Source organism: Odocoileus virginianus, chromosome 8, assembly GCF_023699985.2.
Source record: "Odocoileus virginianus isolate 20LAN1187 ecotype Illinois chromosome 8, Ovbor_1.2, whole genome shotgun sequence".
Classification (NCBI taxonomy): domain Eukaryota; kingdom Metazoa; phylum Chordata; class Mammalia; order Artiodactyla; family Cervidae; genus Odocoileus; species Odocoileus virginianus.
The window spans coordinates 35,776,169-35,800,084 of NC_069681.1; the positions used below are offsets into that span (position 1 = coordinate 35,776,169).

Sequence of the window (23,916 nt, forward strand, 5' to 3'; positions counted from 1 at the left end):
AAATCCAGCCTGGCAAAGATATAGCAGAGAGTTTAGTCTATTTATATTTATTGTCAATAATAATATTTGCATTTATTTTACTGTCTGGTTTTGTGATTTCTATTTATTTTCTTTTTTTTCAGTTTCTTTTTATTTCCCTTTCCCCACCTTCTTTTGGATTGGTGATTTTTTTTTTTCCCCTCATTTGATAGTTGTACTCATTGTGGTTACTCTTAGTGGTTAACTTGGAACAGTGTCTTTGAAACTGTGAGTTGTGAAAATAATTTCGTGATTATTGACCACAACTTTAAAAAAAGTATATAGAATAGAATGGTAAATGGAGTAGTAAATGTATAATTAGGGAAAATATTGTTTTCATGGCCATGTTTTTACAGATATGTGTATATTTCAGATATATGTGTATTTCAGGTATATCTGAAATATACATTTATATATATATATGTATATATATATATACACACATACATATATAGCTTGGAACATGGCTTGTTGTTATTACTGCCTCCATCAGCCCCACTGGTCCGCTGGCTTTATTTTCAATCATTCTAACATAGCCAAATAGCAATACCCTGTAGAGCCGTTTTGGAGGCTGAAGCAAAATGAAAAATGTGTACTTTTCAGAATTTGTTCTCATACATAAAATATATGCACTTTTCAAAGAATTTTCTTCTGTTGTGGACCAAGTGAAAAAATTTAACGAAAGATCAACAGCTGAAACAGCAGAATACATAGAAAGCCCCGCGTGGCCTAGTCTGATGTCAGGCTGGTGTCTAACCCAGAGGCCACGTGTAAGCCGATGGGAAAGGTCAGCTCCCTCTGCGCAGAGTAGCAGGTCAAGCCAACAAGGACACGCAGCCTTGTTCACAATTTTGATATTTTGTTATTGTGGACTTTTCCCCCATTAGCTTTGATTTTTAAAATATTACACTAACAGTATTCTTTATATGGATTACCGGATATTTTTTATTTTTTTATGTTCCAAATGTGATGGGTTTATTTTATTTTACTCTGATGCAAAACCAAAGATGCTACTACCATACAGAGACCAATATATTACAAGGTCATGAAAAAGTGGTGTGGGACATGCAGGACGTGATGGACAACCGGAGGGTCGGGTTGTCTCCTTTGAACATGACACTACACCGTCGCAGAGGAACACATTGAAAAACACACTGTGGAACTGAACTGAAATGTGGCACAAACGTGACAACTTCCGGGCACGCCTTCAAGCACCCCCCTTAGGATGGACTCGGTACCTAAGCTTCAGTGTGGGGAGGAGTACAATTCTTTGGAAGAATAAAAAGTTCACACTTTTGAAATTTCACAGAAGAATTTTAAGGCCAAAACATAGTGGGTTCATTTCTCTTCACCTCCAGGGACAAAGCTGATGCTTTATTCAAAACCACATTAAGCTTCTAGTTCAAATCCCAGACCGACCTTGTGCCCTCCTGCATTGAAGTTCTTTCCATCGATTAGAGCTGACAGGGTCAGTTTCACTCCTGGTCGAAGGGTCTGAGTATAACCCAGTCCAATCAGGCTGGCATTATTTACTTTAGCAGAGAGAGAAGTTCTACAGTCCAGCTTGTACTTAGCAGCGATGCCGAAGCGGGTGTTGTTACTGCCGGCTGTCCACGCGAGATTTATCGACGTTTCAATCTTCTCATTCACCTTCTGGTAGATTGACCCTCCAAACTCAGTGCCATCATTCACATGAGTGTGCAGCTGGAAGTCTGCAGCCTTGTAACCCAGGGCGAAATTATTCTGTGACAGTTTGGATTTGGCTGTGTCAAAACTCATCTGATAGCCAGCAAGCCAACCTTCAAAGGCCAACACAGCCCAGCCATAGATGGTTGGTCCTGAAAAATCTATATCAACATTGCTGCCAAGACTGAAACAATCCCGTTTATATGAGGCCTTCAATTTCCCACTCTTCTTTCCTGTGTTCGGTACAAATATGGTATCAAGAGTCAGTTTCAACCCTTCAGCCAACTTATTCTCCCAAGAGATTTCTGTCCCAAGAGTATTGTCTGTGTTCCACTTCTGGGTGAAGGTCAGCCCATAGTTACAAATCTTGTATTTGGTCTCTAGGTTGCCTGATGCTTTCCCTGTATCAGTGTAAGCATGACCAGAAGTAGAAAATTCCACTCCACTACATGACTTGGCTCTCAGATCTATTTTGACCATGCCAAATCCATATCCTTTGTTGAAGACATCTTTGGCAGCCTTTCCTAGGTCACAGTAAGTCGGTGTGTTACACATACCTCCGACCGGAGGGCCCGTCCGCTCCGCCAGGGCACCGCTGAAGGTCTTCTTCGGACCGACGCCGTCCGCGCCTGCGCGGCCCCACGCCCGTGGCGCCTGCGCGCCCCGAGCCCCGAGCCCCGCGCCGCGGCTGCGCCGGAGAGTCGCTCCGGGGGCGCGCGCCGCTTGATTACCGGATATTTTTTATCAATCACCCAAGGTGAGCAAGCAAACGGGAATCAGCCCTGCTGACCATGTAGGCTTGGGGTCCCTGCTGCAGGCCCATACTTCCTGGGATGGGTCCAGTCTAGCTTTTGATCTCCCATGCCACTTAGAGCTGGGCATGTGCCACCAGGCAAAGAATGGATTTGGTGCTTGCTCACATTAAAATATTCCCATTAAAAAAATCTCTGAGCATTTTTTACTTTCTTGATATCTCCTCAGTGCATATGAAGAGAAGTTTTAAATATTTTATCCAGCTGTCTGTTTTTCCCCAGAGGCTCATTCATTGTATTTATTCTAATTATTGCCCCCAGAAATGGAAGTCTGGGAGGTTCATTACCACAAGATGTAAAAAATATGACTTATCTGCTGAGTTCAGCCAGTGTCTGATGACTAGCCACTGCTTTACCTAATTCCACTGAGAGGCAACCAGTTCAGTTCAGTTAAGTCGCTCAGTGGTGTCTGACTCTTTGCGACCCCATGGACTGCAGCACGCCTGGCTTCCCTGTCCATCACCACCTCCCGGAGCTTGCTCAAACTCATGTCCATCGAGTCGGTGATGCCATCCAACCATCTCATCCTCTGTCATCCCCTTCTCCTGCCTTCAGTCTTTCCCAGCATCAGGGTCTTTTCCAATGAGTCAGTTCTTCACATCAGGTATTGGAGTTTTAGCTTCAGCATCAGTTCTTCCAATGAATATTCAGGACTGATCTCCTTTAGGATGGACTGGTCTGATCTCCTTGCAGTTCAAGGGACTCTCAAGAGTCTTCTCCAACACCACAGTTCAAAAGCATCAATTCTTCATCTCTCAGCAACCCCAATTAACCTTTCCAGGAGCAGGGCTGACAGATGGTCCTCCTGAAAAAATGATTCATACAGAGTAATTCCTTTTAAATGGCAAACTTTTCAAAGTTTGATTTATGTTTTCAAAGATAGTTAATGCTTTTATGTTCTAGGAACAGTTCTAAGAGTTTGGTGTATGTTAACCCAATTCTTACAACTACCTTATGTGGTAAACACTATTATTAATCAGCTCTTTTTCACAGAGAAGGAAGACGTAGCTAGAGGTTCATTCACCTGCCTGTGATCACACAGAGAGCGGTGAGTCAGGATTTGAACTGGGCTTCCCAGATGGCGCAGTGGTAAAGAATCCACCTGCCCATGCAGGAGATACAAGAGATGAGGTTCGATCCCTGTGTCAGGAAGATCCCCTGGAGTAGGCAAGGTAACTCACTCCAGGATTCTTGCCTGGGAAACTCCATGGACAGAGGAGCCTGGTGGGCTACAGTCCACAGGGTCACAAAGAGTGGGATACTGCTGAGCACACACACGCAATGCAATGTCAGCTTGGCTACTAGTGTTGCACTCTTCACTGCTATGCTGTAGGCCCTTCACACATCGCAGGGCTTGATGCGGTTAGCCCAGACCAAGAACAAAGGGCTCCCAGACTGACTCTTTCCTAGCTCCTGCAGTGGTGCATGTGGGTAGAAAATATGAAAATGAGTCCCAGTGTCTGCAGCTAGTCATCAACTCATGCACTATGTCAATTGATTTCTGTAAAGATTTCTACCAGAGCAAAACCACCAAATATGTGGCGCTTATTCAAAACATATTGATGACTCTTGGAGGAGTTGAGATCATCTCAACATTGATTATGTGTGTGTGTTTCTTAATTACTCCCTGCTGTCTTAATGGGCACCTTGGTCAATAGTGCAGATCAATTGTATTAATTCCTGAGTGTGACCCCCTTCAACTTGTAAATGTCATGATTGATGGAGAGGAATCACTTTGGTTATTTTGAAATGACTCTGATGGGTGGTGCGGGTCACTTTCTGGAGTTTTATACTCTTGTGTTTTACAGCCAGATCTGGCTCCAGAATTGTATTTACTGAATGCTCACTGAATATGCTTTGTTTCAACCTAATATGAAGGTCTTTGTCTTCCATAAGAACCACTTTGATCTTTTTTTCTTTTTTCCCTGGCTTCTTTTCAAGGAAATACTGACAAAGAGCTCAGGAATACAAAAGAGCAAGAGTAAAATTTAGTTAGATCAAGTGAAACATGACTTTCTATGGTGCCTTAAAAAATAAAAGCTATGTTTCCTCTGAAAGTGTGTGAAAATTTGCCATTTTGGGAATCCACAATAAAAAATACTTCACTGTTGACTTTTTTCTTCTTCTTTTTCTTAGATGATTAACTCAGTACTCTCTCAGGCGAGACACTTTCACAGGCAAATAATTGTCTTTATTTAAAAGAATCAAATTATGACGTTGAATATAGTTCTTGCTTAAAAGGAACCCCAATGCTTGAATAATGGACTTAGCATTTGATAGAGGTGCCTTTCTATCAGAGCCTGGATTTTCTGAGAATCAGACTCGGAGGCAGGGATTCCTATCCATGTGGAAGGGAAGGAGGCACAAATGGGCGAGGGGAGAGGTTAGGCTGTGACATGGTCTCAACAGAGGCCTCAGCCCACACCCCTGGGGGCTTTGGATCCGGTTGCAGTATTTGCCCTGAGTTGGGCAAAGCTAGGGGCCTTTACACTCCTGTGTCAATCCACTGGTCAAGGGCCCTGCTTGGGGAGGGGGCGAGACTTCAGACAAGGCAGTTCTCTTTAGTCAATGCAATTCCAGAAGAAGGCTGACAGCTGCGGCCTGAAACTAGGGTCTTTGCCAGTGGCATCAAGTCAAGATGAGGTCACTGGGGTGGTGCCCTAATCCAAGATGATTGGTGACTTTATAAGGAGATAATATGAAGATAGACACCCAAGGGAAAGGCCCTGGTATGATGGAGACAGCAACTGGAGTTATACAACTGTGAGCCAAGGAACACCAAGGAGAGGCCACCACCAGAAGCTGGGGGCCTCCCTGCTGGTTCAGCGGTAAAGAATCCACTTGCAATGCAAGAGATGCAGGAGATGCTGATTCGATCCCTGGGTTAGGAAGATCCCCTGGAGGAGGGCATGGCACCCCACTCCAGTATTCTTGCCTGGAGAATCCCGTGGACACAGGAGCCTGGCGGGCTACAGTCCATAGGGTCGCAAAGAGTTGGACATGACTGAGCACTCATGTATGTTACACCAAAAGCTGGGAGAGGCAGGGATCAAATCTCTCCAGAGCTGCTAAGAGTTCTCAGGCCTGCCAGCTCCGTGATTTCAGACTTCAGCCTGGAGAACTGGAGAGAATTCATCTCTGCTGTTGTAAGTCACTCTCTGTAGAGGGCTTTCTTAAAGCAGACTTAGGAAATCTATAGCACTCTCTAGCCTTTCTCCATTGTTTACAGGTTGATTTTTCCTCTTTTGTTCCACAGCAAGCTTCTTGAGGGTAGAAACTGGCCTTCCTCCTGTTCGTGTTCCTTGAACAGCTTAGCAGAACTTAGTCAGGGCACAGTGAGCACTCACTGAACTGAAATAATTGTGGGCTTCCCCAGAGACAGTGCGGCTCATTATTAGTTATTATAAACCCCCTATAATTTGCCTGTCAGCTTTTGACATCTTGTCATCGAGGACATAGAAGAGGTGCCTCTTAGTTGCCGAGAGGAGTTCGGATAAAATGAGGACATAAATGCTGATAGGGAAACCCAGGAGCTTACTTTAGTATTATTTTAAGAATGGTTACTAACATTCACTGAGAATTTGCTATGTGTCAGACTCTGTTCTCCATGGTCAGTGCACATCCTTTCTTTGAATCGTCATAATGCCTGGTTGAGGGAGATCCTGTCAGACCCAGCTTACTGATGAAAAACATTAATGCTTAGATGCTGTAAAAAGCAGAGCTGAGAGTCAAACTTGGGCAGTAATGCCGTAAAATTTGCTCTCAACCACTAGACTACTAGGAAATGCAGACACTGATCACTCCTTTCTGCAGACCTGGAAAATCTTCAACCTTGTGTTTACAGATGTGAAAGTGTTAGTCGTTCAGTCCTGTCTGACTCTGAGAAACCCATGGACTGCAGCCCAAGCTCCCCTGTCCATGGGCTTCTCCAGGCAAGAATACTGGAGTGGGTTTTCATTCCTTTCTCCAGAGGATCTTCTCGACCCAGGAATTGAACCCAGGTGTCCTGCCCTGCAAGCAGATTCTTTACTGTCTGAGCTACCAGGAAAGTGTTAATGGATAATAAGGTGTTTAGGTTGCTCTCTATAGAAATGTGTTGTGAGACTAGTGAGTATCTATTTCTTCTGTGTTATGTTTGTTATCTCCATATATATAGCCCATCAATTTACTCAATGTATTTAGCTCAGTCAGTAAAGAATCCACCTGCAATACAGGAGACCCTGGTTCAATTCCTGGGTCAGGAAGATCTGCTGGAGAAGGGGTAGGCTGCCCACTTCGGTATTCTTGGGCTTCCCTTGTGGCTCAGCTGGTAAAGAATCCGCCTACAATATGGGAGACCTGGGTTCAATCCCTGCGTTGGGAAGATCCCCTGGAGAAGGGAAAGGCTACCCACTCCAGTATTCTGGCCTAGAGAATTCCATGGATCATATAGTCTCTGGGGTCACAGAGAGTCTACACGACCGGCCGATTTTCACTACACTACCATTTAGAGATTATGACCCAGGTTCCTGATGCTGCCGCGCTACTTGGAGTATGCTTTTTTTCCTTTCTCTGTAAGCCACAGGTTTTATATTTAAGTGAGTTTCCACCCGTGTCTGCACCACAGCGCTCCTTAGAGGGAGAGCCCAGCAATGAGGACACTTCGTTGCTGTTTTCTTTTTTTCTTTCCTTTGAAAGAAAGTTGCTCCCAGTGGCTCGGATGCTCAGGAATCTGCCTGCAATGTAGGAGGCCCAGGTTTGGATCCCTGGGTCGGGAAGATCCCCTGGAGAAAGGGAATAGCTAGCCACTTCAGTATTCTTGCTTGGAGAATTCTACAGACAGAGTCCATGGAGTTGCACAGAGTCGGACATGACTGAGCGACTAACATTTTCACTTCTTTCTTTAGCAAAAGAAAAATTAGATTCCCCTAATTCAGATCGTTTACATTTTCCCATGAGGGTTGATAAGCAAACATCTCCCTTTGTTTGTTAATCCAAACTCCTGAAAAAAATCCATCAGAGTAAAGACATCAGAGAAAGGAGCGACTCTGTGGACACAATTGGATTTTAGGGACATGTGCTCCATATGTGGTTTTTATCCAGAGAGTCATGCTACATCTTTTTAGGGACCACTTCATCAGGAATTAATGGGACATTAATGGGACATACCCTTATTGGGAAAAATCGGGGAAAATTCAATGGCTTTCAATATTTTTATTTCAATTTCATATTGAAGTTTAATTTAAAAAACTGAGTAACACTGGAGAGATGTGGCAATGTCATATCCCTTTCAGTGGCTTCTGGTCCTAATAAAGAATTAAGTTCTGTCCTAAACTTAGAATAGCACTGTGCAGCTCAGAGCGATAGAATATTTCATAAATAGTATTCTCGTGATAGGGAAGAAAACCTGTTTATAAATCCTATTAAAGGATTCTTGTGATGGCTTCACCTTGAACCTGGATGCAAGCTTTACTCTGAGTTCTTTTCTGAATTTGGGGCCTGAACATTTGCCACAAATAAAGCTCATGTCAGCATGACTGTAGAGTTAGGGCAAGCCAGGGATTGGGAATTCTGCTGCTCTGAGTGATCTCAAAAGAGTCACTTAATTTTTATGTCCTGATTTCTCATGCATGTTACAGATGTAATGGTTCCTTCTTGATGCTAAGGATTATGTCAAGTATATTTGAACACAACAAAGTTACTTTCTGATTATACCTGATTTCATGAAAATAACCATATGGTTTTCACCAAATTTGGAGGGGAGGTCTGAAATGGTTTTATTAAAATATATGCCAAGTAACACCTAAGACATAAGGGCTTCCCAGGTGGCACTAGTGGTATAGAATCCGCGTGCAATACAGAAGCTGCAAGAGACACGGGTTTGATCCCTGGTTTGGGAAGATCCCCTGGAGGAGGAAATGGCAACCCACTCCAGTATTCTTGCCTGGGAAATCCCTTGGACAGAGGAGCCTGGTGGGCTACAGTCCATGAGGTCGCAAAGAGTCAGATATGACTGTCTGAGCACACATCATGGGCCAACTAGCATACACGACACTTACACTGAGCACCTAAAACGACCCCTCAGATGGCTGAGCCATCATTTTTTTTTTTTCCCAAAATTGCTGAAGCAGTGGGAGGAAGTGAGGTCACATGACTGTTGGTCATGCAATTGAAATCTCCTGGACAGAGGTTGTCAACTAAGCTGTGGACCTAGTCATCCTGAGGGCAGACACGGAAAGGCAGTATTGTCTAGAATCAGGTTACTTGTCACAGCAGAACCTCTATGGATCTTGATTAAGAATCCCTGCAGCCGTTAGAACTTAGATTAGTAATTCTCAATGATCAGGGTGGGTCTCTATACATTTAATAGAAATCTATGTGGACTATTTTCCATAGCCCTTGACACATAAGCTCGTCCCTGGGGAATATTCTCAGTTCCACCCCTTCCCCATCCTGCTAACCCATCTCCCACAAAAAGCATGGAGGGACGTTATTACTGAGTCCATCTAGTATGAATCATTCTGATTCACAATAACTCAGTCATTTCAACATTGACAACCCAGTCCAACAGCAATGGTAATCTAATATTTCCAAGACTCTATTTGGGTGGGGGGGGGGGGTGGGGAGCGGAGAACTCATTCTTTATGCCAGAATTTCCTTCTTTCGGATTTCAGAATGTTGAACTATATCTTGGTTTGCCTGACTGCCCCCAAAAGCTTTAAAGTGTTGCAAAAGATCTGTGACTAATAATAAACAGAATATATTTGTGAGTGTGAAAGTTTAGTTGGGTTAATTTGGCTGCCCCAAATTAAGATACCTTCCAGATAATTGTAAAATTAGTTTATATTTTAACATTTTCTATGCTGAAGATAGAAATTAGTTTCATCCTCTCAGGTTGAAATTTCTCTTTTGATTTTGATGTAGTACCAGAAGTCAGTTTACTCATGAAAATTATACTTCATCAACCAGGTGTGAACAATTTTGAGTACAGTTCGTCTTAGATTTTTCACTTAAAATAACTTGTTCTTGAAGCTTGGCACCTTCAACTTACTATTAACAGAGAATGTTTTCTTGTCAGGAGTGATTGATATGATAGCAGCTTTTTTAAGGTTTTTTTTCTGATGTGGACCATTTTTAAAATCTTCATTGAATTTGCTACAATATTGCTTCTGTTTTATGTTTTGGTTTTTTGGCCATGAGGCATGTGAAATCTTACCTCCCTGACCTGGGGATCGAACCCACACCCCCTGCACTGGAAGGCGAAGTCTCAGCCACTGGACCAATGGGGAAGTCCCCATCTTTTAAGTCATTGCTCATCCAAACATAGAGCCAGTTTTTCAAACATCTGCAAAAGTATGCAAGTATTTTCACCCTTGGAATTCCTGATGACACTGTTTAAAAATACAAGTGCCTTTATTTGTAATATGCCTGGTCTGCTGAATGTTTGGTTTTTCCTACTCATGGAGGGTCTCATAAGCACTCAGAAGGCCTGAAGCTTTAAATCTGCCCTGAAGAAAATCTTGTCTCCCCATTCCTGCCTTGGCTCATTGAGGGGGTGACTTCTGCCAATGCCTGCATGACAAGGACCCTTCCCACCTTCCTGAAGAAATATCATGGGCCTCAAAGGACAGAGAAGGGAGAAGGCTGAGAAGGTGTCCAGCACCTCTCGGGAGGCGTGGCTTTGCTGAACACCTGTCCACAGGTGTGCTGCTCGGCTCTAGTGCGCTCCGTGGTCTACCTGGGGCCACGATGGCCCCGAGGAACAGGACTCATCATTCTGCCTCTCTCTGCAGCCTGGAGTCTAAGACATGGCGCTCAACTGGGCTCTCACCTGAAGCCTGTCTCATGGACTCATGGGCACTTTCTTGTCTGTTAATTAACTGATGTTTTGTTCCCCGTTTGGTTACTGATGTTCACATCTCTTCATATTCGGGCAGAATTCTAAAGTAGGGGGCAGAGTGGTGGGATTTATTTTTATTTCTAATTTCAAAGAATACTAGAACTACTTCCCAAATGATCCTTGTAAATTGTGTTTCCTACTATTAAAAAGCCAGAAAAAAAAAACCAAACAAACCCCATAACCAAATCAAAAGCCTGCTCTTCTTTGAAGTTACCAAACATTGTCTGTGTGAATGTGAAAACCATTTTGTTTGGCTAATTATCAATCTGTCTCAACAATTAAAAAAATGGAGAAAGACCAGAAATCCTTTTAAATGCTTCTTTTATTTCATTGGTTGTATATTGGGTGAGTGAACTGAATATTACAACTGAAACATAGAATTGATACAAATTAGACTCCTGTTTACACTGTAAGGTAATGAATGAGGGAATTCTTTAAGTGTTACTGAGAGGTTTAGTAGAAATGTTACCAGTGATAATGGCTCAAAGAATATTTAGGTGAAGTGCTGTTACATCCTGAAAACAAAGAGTGAAATGTGGTTCCCATACAAGTGACGAGTTCATCTCTTAACTACAGTATTTGTTGAGTTGCTATCTTCATGTCTTGGTATTGGTGATTTTGTTTTTGTAATTAAACAAAGCATTTAAGATTTATTCATCATAGTCAGACTTCTGAATATAAACAAACTTTTGGCAAATAATATTTATACAGAAAAATAGTTTTAGATCCTCTCAAATCCCAGAATTATTCTATAAAATTACATTATAAATAAATAAAAAGCAAAATCTGTTGTACATATATTTGTACATCTATGCATTTGCCTTGCCTCCTCCTTATTGTAAATGGCATATTTATGACTCTTTGCATATTATAATCACAATTCTGGAAAAGTGGATATCATAGTAAAAATACAGTCTTCTATATTTGCTTAGGGATATAGGTGATATTTTTGATGTTCCATTGTTAAAGGGTTGGAAATTGTTGTGTGCTAATAATTTTAAAAATCAAAACCATGAAACAAAAGAAAAAAAAAGACAATGTAATAACAATTAGTCTACTACAAAAATATTTCGGTGATTCCCATAATTTATGTTTAGTAATGTATACTACGTTTTCAATGAGTTTAAGTGAATTACAAAGAAAAAAAGAAAAAAGAAAATAAGTTTGAATGTTTTAGGCAAGTTGTAGCATAACTACATTGTTATAGTTGAGAAAATTACAAATATCAATAATACATAAAGATGAAACTACCAAAGAAATACAAGTTAGATACAATACTTTTCCACAAATTAAAACAAATGCAACAATACAAGCACTATGTAAGATTACACTTAGAATGTGATTTTTTTTGATAGGGTTATCAAATCTATGATATAAGATAAATAGTCATTAGACTCTGATCAATATTAATTAAAATGGCAGATTTCTTTTTTTTGTCAAACAAAAATGATATGGTTGGTGCATTTAGTTTTCAGAACAGGCGGTGATGCCAAAATTTAAAATATTTTACATTCAATCTCAAAAGTCAAAATACTTCAATCACTAATATGTTCACAAAGAAAATGGATGTTTTAAACAGTTACACATAATAATCATTTATAACAGCTGTTTTGTTTTTTAAACAATAATTTAAAAACTATGTAGGTACTGTATAGGCTATGTGCAACATATAAAATGTGAAATATGAAATATTTGGTACGATAGTGCTTAAAATAAACTTTAAAACAAACTTTCTGAACAAAATTTAATTGTATCGCTATTACCTTGAAGATCAACCAAGTATTTAAAAAAGTAAACAACATTAAAATATGTTTCATCCATATATAGTATATATATGTATGTGTATATATAATATGTATGTACTTGTATTAAAGTTTTTTATACTTTTGAGACATAAAATATGCTTTAAGGTGAAAGAATTAAAAGAACTTATTTTTTTTTTCCATGCTGTAGTCAGTTACAACCCTTTAATCCAACTTTTGAAATGCAAAACAGTAATGGAGTTTTTAAAAAGTGAAACTATCTACTTGCTGTTTACGTAGTAATTTAGATTAAAGTCACAGTCAAATTTTCAGTGACTAAACTCAAACTTACTTAAATTAGAATATTATACAGATCTCCCCACCTACAGCTTCCTTGTTTGTCTAGGTTTTTAGTTTAGAAGAGTTATTCGGTAACAGGCAACCGGATGGTGAGTTGGAAAGACTGATCCCTTCGGTTAGACTGTTGGCATGGGCCTCTCATGCTTGTCAAGCTGGATGAAGTCTGGCAAAATCTAGGCACTTCTACAAAGTCTCTCTTATAAAACAACTTTAAAAATATACTTGTAAAATAATACCTTCAAGACTTTGTTTGGTTAGGTATGACACTCACACCGTACAAAGTTTCTTTTTCAATCTATTAATGTTATTCTAGAATCACATGATTCGACGCGGCGTCTCCAGGCAACCAAATACCACACTTCGATGTGTCCTCAGCATTTGTGCTTGAATTTCCATTCAAATTTTAGACCTGCAGGACAGGTAACGGTTTTACTTCACTTCTCATCTTTGCTGCAGCATTCGTGTTGTCAAGAAGTGAAACACAGCTCTGATCCAGTGGTCAAAATGAAATGACAGTAATTGAGTAACTGAAGTTAGAATTGAACCTGCCCCTGGAATAGGTTTTTTTTTTTTTTCCTTTCTTTTTTTTTAAACTAATGCTAATCGCTTATTGCTAACTTTGAAATATTCTGAGTCGAAATGAATAAATTGGTTGGACTTTCTGCATCAGCTATAGTTATGGAGATAAGACAATATTCCTAGGACAGAAACTATGTTTAGAAACCCTTTAAAAGTAAACTTTATCCTTTATGTCCTTTAACATCACAGCTGGTCTCAGGTAGTTAACTATCTTAGGTTGGAATATACTAAGCATACCATATTTAATACTCATATATGATATAGCAGCACTAGCTTCTTAGAGTTGTGGTCTGTCCAGAAGAACTAAATCTTTATTTAGCATGCAGTTTGTGGCAATTCTATTGAGGAGGGAACAGGATAGTATGTACAGTAACAATGTTTAGTTATTCTCAATGCAGATTCTTGGCATTCCATTCCGTTTCTGCTGATTATTTCAGAATTATCTGTTAAAGAAAAAGACAAGTGTGATTTAGACCTCCTTCTTGAGAGAAGAGAGCTAGTTTAAGTTTTACTCTTTGAAAACAGACATTTAAAAATAGGAATTTTCTTCCATTTCTCATAATTCTGATGCAATTATAATTTTGCATAATCCCCACCCTTCATGCTGAAAATATTTAGACACTGATGCTATGCAGCCACGGTCAAGAAAGGTGATTCAAATGCACAGCATTTTCTGTAAAACTGTGACTGCATACACGTTGGCATGCAGTGTGTTTAGATCTTAATTTCCTTTTTTAGTTTTGTCTTTTTATCACCTAATTATACATTCAATTATCATTCAATTAATATTCATTAATATGATCAGGAAGGCTAATCAATGAATTAGTTTGTACACAAAATGTTATCTGCAAAGATTAAGCATAAATATTTAAAAATGTGTAATAAATTAAGTAAGTAACATTTATCTATTAACTTGCATTTATCACTCAAACATATATTCCCATTGAAAGTAATTTTGTTCCCAAGATACAATCACAACAAGTTTCAAGTTCAGGAGCAGTTTAAATGTCCCATATTAAAGAAACAAGAGAGAACATTCTAATAAAGCAATTACAACAGTCGATAATTCCTAGAGCACAGATAAAACTAAACTAAATGCAAACCATGGTTCTTGGAGTTTGATCTGAGTTCATTTCCAACTCTAAAACGCTGCAAAGGACAGGGAGCTTGTCCTGTGGGACCCACTCAACCAAGTGTCAAGCTTAAAAGCCAGGCTTCTGACACACTTTAACAAAAATATTTATTTTTTGTGCAGTGCTTTGACCCAACTTTGTGCAATTAATAAACAAAAATTTATTAAAAAGCCAAGAGTCTCTGTTTATGAACTAACCAGTAAAAATTCTTCATGGTCAAGGTCAGTCACTGTTCCTACACACTGGGATCCAATTCCCAATAAAAGCCTCATTTCTACAATTTCTTACCCCATTATGTTAGAATTTATAATATGGATTTTTTTTCATTTTAAGTGGGTATTTCTTCAGTTAATATAACACAGTTTTAGTACATACACTTAAATAATTTCTCCCATGAAATAAGTAAGAGATTTATTTTATGAGAATATACTACTGCTGCTGAGAATATAAGATATGTATAAACTGATAAAAATAGAGGAAGAATTTGTGTATGTTAAATGCTTGTACTAAATGAAAACTCAAAACTTTGGATAAGACCATTTTTTTGTTTTTCAGAAAGTTCTAGGAATTTAAAATTAATTGAGAAAAAAATATCTCATGTACTCATATATGAATAAAAATAATGATATGATTTATATGTAAATATTATCATAGTATCTTTGAATAGTCATTGCCTATAGCCAATATTCAAATTCTTCAGATGGTTATAACTTCATTTTTAGATTTCGATATTTGAGTATTAAATAGGAATGTCTATTTTATCCCTTAGCTTCCATCCTGTCGGTAAGGTTTCCAAATAAGAATGTGCCCCAGGACATGAGATCATGTCCTGTTTTTTTCTCTTTCATTTTACTTTAGCAAAGTCTCTCTAAAATATTTATGAAAAACAAATATTCAGTTTCTTACATTAAAATAGAATAATATATGCTTTAGAATGTATTCACATTCTTGCTTACTAACTGAAATGAAAATGCCATATAGAATGAAAATTCCTAACCACCTAGAAAGAAAAAGTATCTAACAGAGAGCCCAGGAATGGGCAAATCTATAATTATAGAAGGTAGTTACAATGATGCTTTGGAATTGAACTTGACAGATGTGTCAAACCACCCAGGGCTAACTGAACTAGAAGTCAACCTTGAAACTGGGCTTACCCAGACTGCTTTCCCCCTCTGCCCCAGCCTACACACAATCCATTATGTGGATAAAGACACATAAATTAAATGTCTTTATCAGGCACTACTGACCTCTAAGCGGTGCCTCCTGGCATCTTGGCCAGAAAACTCTGACCACAGCCTGCTCTAAGTCTTGGGCTAGCTTGAGGACTGTATGTGTGGAATTAAAAAATGAATTATGCCCCTAGCAGCTGTGAGTTTCAAGAAGCTTAAGAGATTTGATCTTAGAAGGAAGGAAAGCTTTGGGTGTTTCATTTTTTTGGTGGTAGCCTTTTTCTAAAAAAATGCCATTGGATTATTAAATTTCTTTTCTGAGAAACAGAGCTTGGTACAGTCTGAGTGAAGTGTCCTCTGGGGTGAAATACATTCAGGAATCCAGATGGGGACCAGCTACCAGCCGAGAGCCTCTTACGGACTCCTGAATGTTTGGTCGCTGCTTCTGATATTAGAAGGCTCAGACATTACAGGTCTCAGGACCCACAGGGAGGGGAGGACAGCCTCCACCAGAAGGGGCCTCTGGCGGGAAGCGGAGGGCCAAGTGGACGTGTGTCAAGGAGGAAAGGTGTGGAGGAGCTGTTTTGAGGGCACGAGGCTCTTCTGTCTAGGTTTTCATACGGCTTTTCCTTAGACTGTACTTTAAATTCACACCAAAAAACCGTAATTTAAAAATAGGATGAATAGGGAATTTTGTTGTGTTTTCTGCTGTCTCTCCTTGGAGAGTCTTCACACCAATTCTATGCAAATATATAAACTATGTTCTATGCATGAAAACGTCAGCCTCCATTGTAATTTCAATAGCCAAGGGGGCCAAAAGCTTCAGGAGGTGCCTGAATATTTCAATATATCTAGGCACAAGGCATATATTCCTAAAAGAGCAGGCTGATAAGTGGTCCTAGGAACATCGAATCCGATACTGACAAGCCCTAATCCTGAGCTGGTCCATTAAAAAAAAAAATGTTTAATTAAACCACAGTTCTCGAAAGTGACCTCCACAGACCGGCTCTCAGCGGTGTCCTTTCTGCCCTGCACTCGTCAAACCTGAGGCTGACACCCAGAGTTCCTTCCTCAACCTCCAGACACCAAGGCTCAGGTTTTTTTGGAAAAGGCAGTCGGAAACTCCCCTGGGGTCTGCCAGCATTTGTGTAAGTCAGAGAAATAGCCACCATGCTGGGTCTCCTAAAAGTCCCCTCCCTGAAGCAACCTTATTGTCTTGGTTTTCATTTAACAGATACTTCCCTGATTTTCCAGGAGGCCCTGAGAAATTTCTGTCAGAGTCTGAAGAGTTATTTAGGTCGCTATTTGGCAGACATGGGGAAGGCAGCATGAACAGCGTTAGCTGGCTTGCCTGATGTACCAAGTACTTGCACAAACCCGCATGAGCTTAGAGATGTTAGCTCATCCTGCTCCCTGGCATGGGAGTCCCCTCCGGGGTATAGTGATAGTCTGCAGTGGGACCAGGAGAAGCAGTGATTCCAAGGAGCAGGTCTGCACCCCTGATGGTGCCAGAGGAGATGCTCAGAACCCCTGGGAGTTTGGGAACCAGGGAGAGGTGAGGCCATGGGGTGGGGCCTGGAGTGGATGGAGCCTGGAAGGCTGGATGGGAGGCAGCAGTGACTAGTCTGCAGGAACCAGATGCGTAGAAGTTGCTGATGGACTTGCGGGCTGCTGGACGCCCCCAACCCCACCAGGTCTTCCTTGCCTGGGTGGTCAACCATATCCTACCCTAGGCCTCCTCTGGACAGATGCTACAAACATGTCTGCTTATGTAATTGGAGCCCCTACCCAATCAGAGTTCCACTGCTCCAGCTTCCAAGGAGCCCTGGCAAGCTACATGATAGGAAAAAGGAATCGAATCAGACGTTAAAAGCACCTGCCTACAATGCAGGAGACCTGGGTTCGATCCCTGAGTCAGGAAGATCCCTGGAGAAGGAAATGGCAACCCACTCCAGTACTCTTGCCTGGAAAATCTCATGGACAGAGGAGCCTGATAGGCTACAGTTCATGGGGTCACAAAGAATCAGACATGATGAGCAACTTCACTTCACTTCATATTGAATAAATCTGATAGACTAGACCCTCAAATAAGTATTATTTTCTATAACAGAATCATGATGAAGAAGGGGATTACATTATTAAAATAAGATTTTAGCTAATTTTTCATGGTCAAAGTCTTGAACTGAAAGCATTATTTTCAATTTATTTTTTTCCACTAAAAGGAGGACACACAAAAATGAGAATAGCTGATGTCCACAAAATTGGTGATTCTATTTTTTAAAACAAAGACACATGATCTCAAATCATGACTGCATTCATAAATCTTCAGTGGACCCCCTAGTTGTAACAAGACTGTCTGCAAAGCAAAACTATGAGTTGGCTGCAGCAAAGAGCATCTCCTCCAGGTGGTCAGATTTAAGAACAGAATGATTCGGCTTAATCCACATCCTTAAATTATTCCTATATGAGCCCAGTACACAATTAGTCTCAGTTTTATTTATTGAAGACAAAATATGAATGGACCCAAAGAATATCAGATGGGTTGTTTTCCCACCAAATGTGTTATAAGGAGCCATTTAATAATAACACTGCATCCCCAGTGAAGCGCCTACCATTGACTTGTAGTGTAATGGCTCCTCCGTCCATGGGATTCTCCAGGCAAGAATACTGGAGTGGGTTGCCCTTCCCTTCTCCAGGAGATTCTCCCAGCCCAGGGATTGAACCCGGGTCTCCTGCACTGCAGGCGGATTCTTTACCATCGGAGCAATCTGGGATGCCCCAGTGTAATGGCAGTCAAGCTCACTGCAAAGAGGACTGGGCTGGGCGTTGCCTGAAGACTCAGCCTACGCGGGCCGGGCAGGAAGTGTGCGTAAGTGGGTAGGTCAGGTGGGAAGTGTAGCAGATGGAAGGGCGCCTGCCTAGAAGGAACGGAGCGGCAGCTACTCAGCTCCAGCCAACTGTCACCTGCAGAAACCTGAACTCTAGATGGCCTGGCCTTTCCATTTGCCAGAAGCAGCTAGAAATTCAGCCACTGATCCACACTGTGGAAACAACTCTGTATGGGTTAGCTGTATCTTTGGGCTGAATTCAGCTATGAGCTACCAGTTTGTGTTTTACTTGAGCCTTCCTTACTTTCTTTTAATTAATTAAATTTTGGCCCCAGTGGGTCTTCGTTGCTGAAATGTGGGCTTTCTCTAGTTTGGACGAGTGGGGGCTACTTTCTAGTTGCAGTGCTTGGGTTTCTTATTGCAGCGGCTTCTCTTGTTGAGGAGCACAGGCTCTAGGGCAAGAGGGCTTAGTTGCCCTGAGGCATGTGGGATCCTTCCAGACCAGGGATCGAACCTGCGTCCCTTGCATCGGTAGGCAGATTCCCAACCACTGGATCACCAGGGAAGCCTGAGCCTTACTTTTTCGGAGGAGGTATCTTCTAAGCCTGGATTGCTAGCTTCCTGAGCTGGACAGCAGTCAAGGCTGCAGGCATCATGCAGGGAGGCGGCAGTGGTGATGGTAGGCAGGATCGAGATTGCAGGTCTGACAGGGAGTTAATCTTGCAACTTTCAGACAGTTTTCTTCCACTCAAAGGAGCTGGGTAATTGACCAACTGGCACCCTCTACCTAAGAAGAAATGACTACCTCTCCCTTGACTGATTCACCAGACATGAACTACACATGTTGCCTTGTCTTTTCTAAGATGATGATGGATTCAGACTGAGTCACACATGGGCCCCTAACTTTGGTGTGCGCTTGAAAAAGAGCTGACCAGAGTGAGAAATGCACTCAATGGAAAGCAAAACAGTCTGTGCAGAGGCTGAAACACTGAATCTGAATGCAGGGCCAGCACGATCTCAACAGCTGAACTAACTAGCACTTATGCAAGAGGGTTCCAAGAAGACAAACCACCATATAATCTCAGTGCTTCAGAGGCGTCAAGTATTAATACATTCTGAGTTTTCTACCTCGTGGTTGATCTCCAGGAAATGTACATATAAATAATTTTGGAAATGTACGTATAAATAATTTTGGAAATTGTAGGCTTCCAGAAGACTTCTAGGCGTGTTCACACTTCTTATGTAAATGGGTTCATGGCAGACGTTCAGAGATGTCAGATGAGTTATCCTTTAAAATGTTAGCTGAATATTAAGTTCAGTAAGAACTCTTACTGCTTGGCTTAAATGATGGGAATAAACATTTCAGTGAAAAGACCAACTGTTTCAAGGGACCCAAACCATGAAAAACAATTAGAAAAGAAGACTAATGAATGTTTTAACTAAACATTCAATACAGTCTTTGTAATGTTGAGTCTGGAGAGGCAGATAACACATACCTTATCAAATATTTGTGTGGCCTTGATGAAATCTAAAGGAATCCTAATGGATCTGGATACCACTAGCATAAGAGCTCAAGTGGACACTCCTAACCAGGGGTGTTGCATAAACTAGGTCCATGATCAAGTTTCACAAGGTCAGGGTCAGTGTCTCATTCCTCTTCAGATTCCTAGTGGGGCTGGCCACATAGCATGTACTTCTTACCTCTCGGTTGCATAGATGGCTGAATAAATAAGAATTTACTGAGGACATAATGCCACAATGTTGGCACTGACAGAAGACCAACAGACCCCTCACAAGTGAGAGGTAACAATGGATGTAGGAAAAGAACCCCTTGGACAATCTATACCTCTTACTCTTTCAGAGAAGCTAAGAATTTAAGAATATCCAAGAAAAAGAAACATCCATTCCCCATCCACTCAACCCGTGTTCTCTCTAGATAAAAGGACAGATATTCCAGGCTGGGGGCAGAATCACTCAGAGGATGGAAACATGGCAGGTTAACAAAAATGCCATCCTGAGGAAAAATTCTAGACCTGGCAGAGTTCTTAGAAGTCTTTTCCCAGGCATGGCATTGTTTAGTGGCTAAGTTGTGTCTGACTCTTTTGCGACCCCATGGGCTGTAGCCCACCAGGCTCCTCTGTTCATGCAATTTCCTGGCAAGAATACTGGAGTGGGTTGCCATGTCCTTCTCCAGGGGATCTTCCTGACCCAGGGATTGAACCCACATCTCCGGCATTAGCAGCCAGATTCTTTATCACTGAGCCACCAGGGAAGCCCTTTCCCATGGTTACAAGGCCCTGTCTCCTCAGAAAGTAATTAAAGAAAGGGATGTTTCACTGCCTCCTTAAACAAAACTTATTATTAAGCTAAAGACAGAAAACTGAATGGAATTTCCTAAAAATCTTGCCAAGCTAAGGAAGCCTGCTTGTTATTCACCATCCCAGTATCTTTGTCTTTGTTCACAGTTTTGCTGTTTGGTCACTCATGTTCCTCCTCGCTGCTCACCCCTGGCCTCCCCCTTCCTCCAGGCCCTGAACTGTTTAATATGCTCTCCATCTTCTCCCTAGCCCTCCACATGCCTTCTCCACGGCATCCTCGACTGCCTGAAATTTCCCTGGTTTTGTCTTAGAGGTGAAACTTTTGTATTTTGGTTGAAGCAAACCATACAAAAGCAGACAGACATCTGTACATTTCTGGCTGCCAAATAACTCTGTATCTAATTGTAGAGTGGATTACGATGGATGGCCGAACTATGAATTACTGAAGTCAAAAGCAAATGCCTTTGGTCTTTTGGTGGACCTATGTCATCAGAGTAATTCTCATGATACATGTTCATGAATGAACACTTTCAAGAACGCCGACCTATTTCATGACTATCTGTAAACTTTAAGCGTATACAATGTTCAAAGAGAATGAGTGGTATATGAGAAGACACTTTGAAAACACGTCAAGTTCATTACTTGAGGGGAATATTATCCTGGGTTGGTGGATGGACAGTGTTTTCTGCCATATTTGAGTTATTTTCCAAATGGATTTTTATTTATAAAGAAAAGGCACAGACTGGACTTGTGGGAGAAAACTCTCAAATATGACAACCAGTTTCACTCTTGAGACGAGCAACCTGAGGTTAGTTGGAAGGCCCACAATATTTAGCAGAACTTAAAGAACAGTTCAGTCAGGATTCTTGCTTTGTCCTCTGTCATTAATATAAAGTTTACACCCCAAACTCTAATTCCTCTTTTCAATGACATATTGTTTTGTTGATGACTTATGACTGTCTAGTATTTTCTACTCTATGATATTTGAACAAAAAGTTTTTCCATTTATACTTTCTAAAAATCATTTAAAATATTATTATTTGAGTTTATCCATAAAAGACAGTAACACTGGCCTTATGAAGACGACTGACCAGGGTCCACACTGACAATTGGTATTGTCCAGATACAGGACAAATATGGAAATTCTTGAATTGAGGAAGATTCTACTCCTTGCAGGAGTCCATGCTGCCTGGAAAAACCCAGGCTCTTGTATTTCAGTGTTGCCTGAAATACACGATCCCCTCCTCCACCCCAGAACCAGCTGAGGGAGTTCTGAGGACCACTTCTGCTTTCATGGGGAGATGGGAATCTACACCTCAGATCTGAAAAATCCATACGTCATGCAAAGGTGACTTTTTCTCCAGAGTGATATATAGGAGTAAGAAGGGGAAAGCACCTGAGAGGAGGCTTTTTACTCCGTGTGCTTCCCCTGATGCTACAGAAGTGCTGAAAAGAAGATCACATTCAAGAGTGTTCTGTGCTCGTTCAGGAAGACAGGGGCTGTGAGACCGTGTCTGCCAGAGAAGGTCAAAATAAAACAAAATACTAGACTGGAAGGGCCACATGAAAGTCAGGAAAAAAGTAGTCATCAAACCAAATATAGCACCCAAGTCAAATAAAGAGGGTGCTCTGAATGCTTCCGGGGCCACGCAGGACCAGGTCCCAGCTTGTATCTTGCTACTGGGTCTCCTGGAAATCGGCTCCACGTGGTATATCCCATTCCTACTCCAGATGCCTTCCCCAGTGAACATTCCAATCACCCAACCGTTGAACCACAGATTACGGTTCTCCTATCCTCAAGTGGTGAAGAAGGTGAAGGACTTTACTATCACACACCGTCTGGAAGTTTTGGCTAAGCATATGCTTTTGGCATCTTTCCTGAATCCTAAAGACGTGGAAACATCCATAATATGGTATTTGGCCTCTTCCATGCTGTTAGCACAGTATTATCCTTGAGAAATGTCATGAGTGAAATAAACTACTGTCAGCCAGCCTGGAGACTTAACCATCAAGTCCTTCACTGTCTCTACAGGAAAATTACTTGAGTTCCAAACCAGGTGGCAAAAGAAATTTTGAACAAACATTTTTAAAATTAGGGGCTGTCTGCATATTAAGGAAGGCTAAATTCTTCTACTATATCAAGAAATAATATATAGTAGTTATGTCACACTATATAAAAATATTCTAAAATATTATAGAAAAATATTGTAAGATAAATTTATTGTAAAATATTTATGATATAAAATATTTTTCTAAGAATATTATATTTAGAATATGTGCTTTGAGATGTGGAGGAAACAAGGCTATCTGAGACTAGTCAGGCTGCCCACATCTGAGGCTATTTCAGTGAAAGTGACCTCTGGACATGAAGGTAGAATCCAAGAAAACTTTTTTTATATCTTTAAAAACCAGTTTATGCAGCAACTGAAAAGGAATTTCAAAAGCATTCATTTAAACCTGTTCTTTTCAATATGCGGTTTTGCTCCCAGTAATACACCAAAGAACCAGGCCAAGAAAAATCACAGAAACAAGATCCCATTGGATTCAACATCGAATCCCCAGTCCTGCTCAATGCCCTGCTTTTGTATCCACTACCATTATATTGGACTTAGAATCCTGGGCACATTTTGGCCGAAGTATTCATCTTAACAGTGTAGCAGAATGTATAATTCAGCCTGCTAAGAACTGGCTTTTAAGACATGAAAGGCAGAAAAAGAAACCAAATGCTGGGATTCAGTAAAAAAGAAGGCTAAGATGAATGTTACGTCCAGGACACAAAGTCTGTCTTTGTGTACTGTAATCATCTTACACATTTCTTGAACTGGCAGGATGACACCGCCATCCAACAAAATTTCCAGAAAATCAGTCTCGTTTTGCTTTCCTCCTTTTTAGTTCTTGGCCCGGGTGTGTGAGGATGTGTGTCAGAGAGAGAGAGAGATGAACAAAACCACCCAATGAGTATAAAATAATGATGCAAAGGAAAAGTCAAAGAGGGCCCAGGAGTGGAAATTTAGGAGGCTTGTCTGTGCCATCAGCCAGCTCTGTGACCCTTCTGGGCCCGAGTTTCTCACGCTGCTTGTACCACATTGGCACCTCTGCAGTGCGGTGGGTAGTTAACCAGGTTGCCATCTGTACTCTCTAAAAACTCCTCAGATAGTGTCCCAGATATCCTCATGTAAAAGATGGCAAAATGGAAGCCAAAGAAAGAAAAGGTAGAAAGCAAGCAAGTTGCATTCTCTCTCATTTCTTTATTACTAACCATCTTCCCTCAAAGCTCAGTGGTTAGGCCCATCCTTTCAGCATCTCTACTTTTTGGGATGATCCCTATGATATGATAATTACTTTGATTGTCATTGTGTACATGTTGGTTTATTGCCTGTCTGCTTGACAGT

General features: G+C 41.0%; 1 protein-coding gene and 1 pseudogene across 10 annotated transcripts in view; both read right to left on the reverse strand.

Annotated features, from left to right (window-relative positions):
- Positions 1 to 1,355: 1,355 nt before the first annotated feature.
- LOC139036322 (voltage-dependent anion-selective channel protein 3 pseudogene) lies at positions 1,356 to 2,287 on the reverse strand (annotated as a pseudogene).
- Positions 2,288 to 10,699: 8,412 nt separating this feature from the next.
- The window catches only part of MBNL2 (muscleblind like splicing regulator 2), a 164,285-nt gene continuing 151,068 nt past the window's right edge, over positions 10,700 to 23,916 (reverse strand). For 5 of the 10 annotated variants that reach the window (XM_070471493.1, XM_070471495.1, XM_020905400.2 and 2 more), the window contains one exon: positions 10,700 to 13,519. In XM_070471493.1, coding sequence (XP_070327594.1) covers positions 13,392 to 13,519 — 128 coding nt within the window. In that variant the 3' untranslated portion in view covers positions 10,700 to 13,391. The remainder of the gene's footprint in view (positions 13,520 to 23,916) is intronic. The other 5 variants (XM_020905401.2, XM_020905398.2, XM_020905402.2 and 2 more) reach the window with 1 other exon arrangement.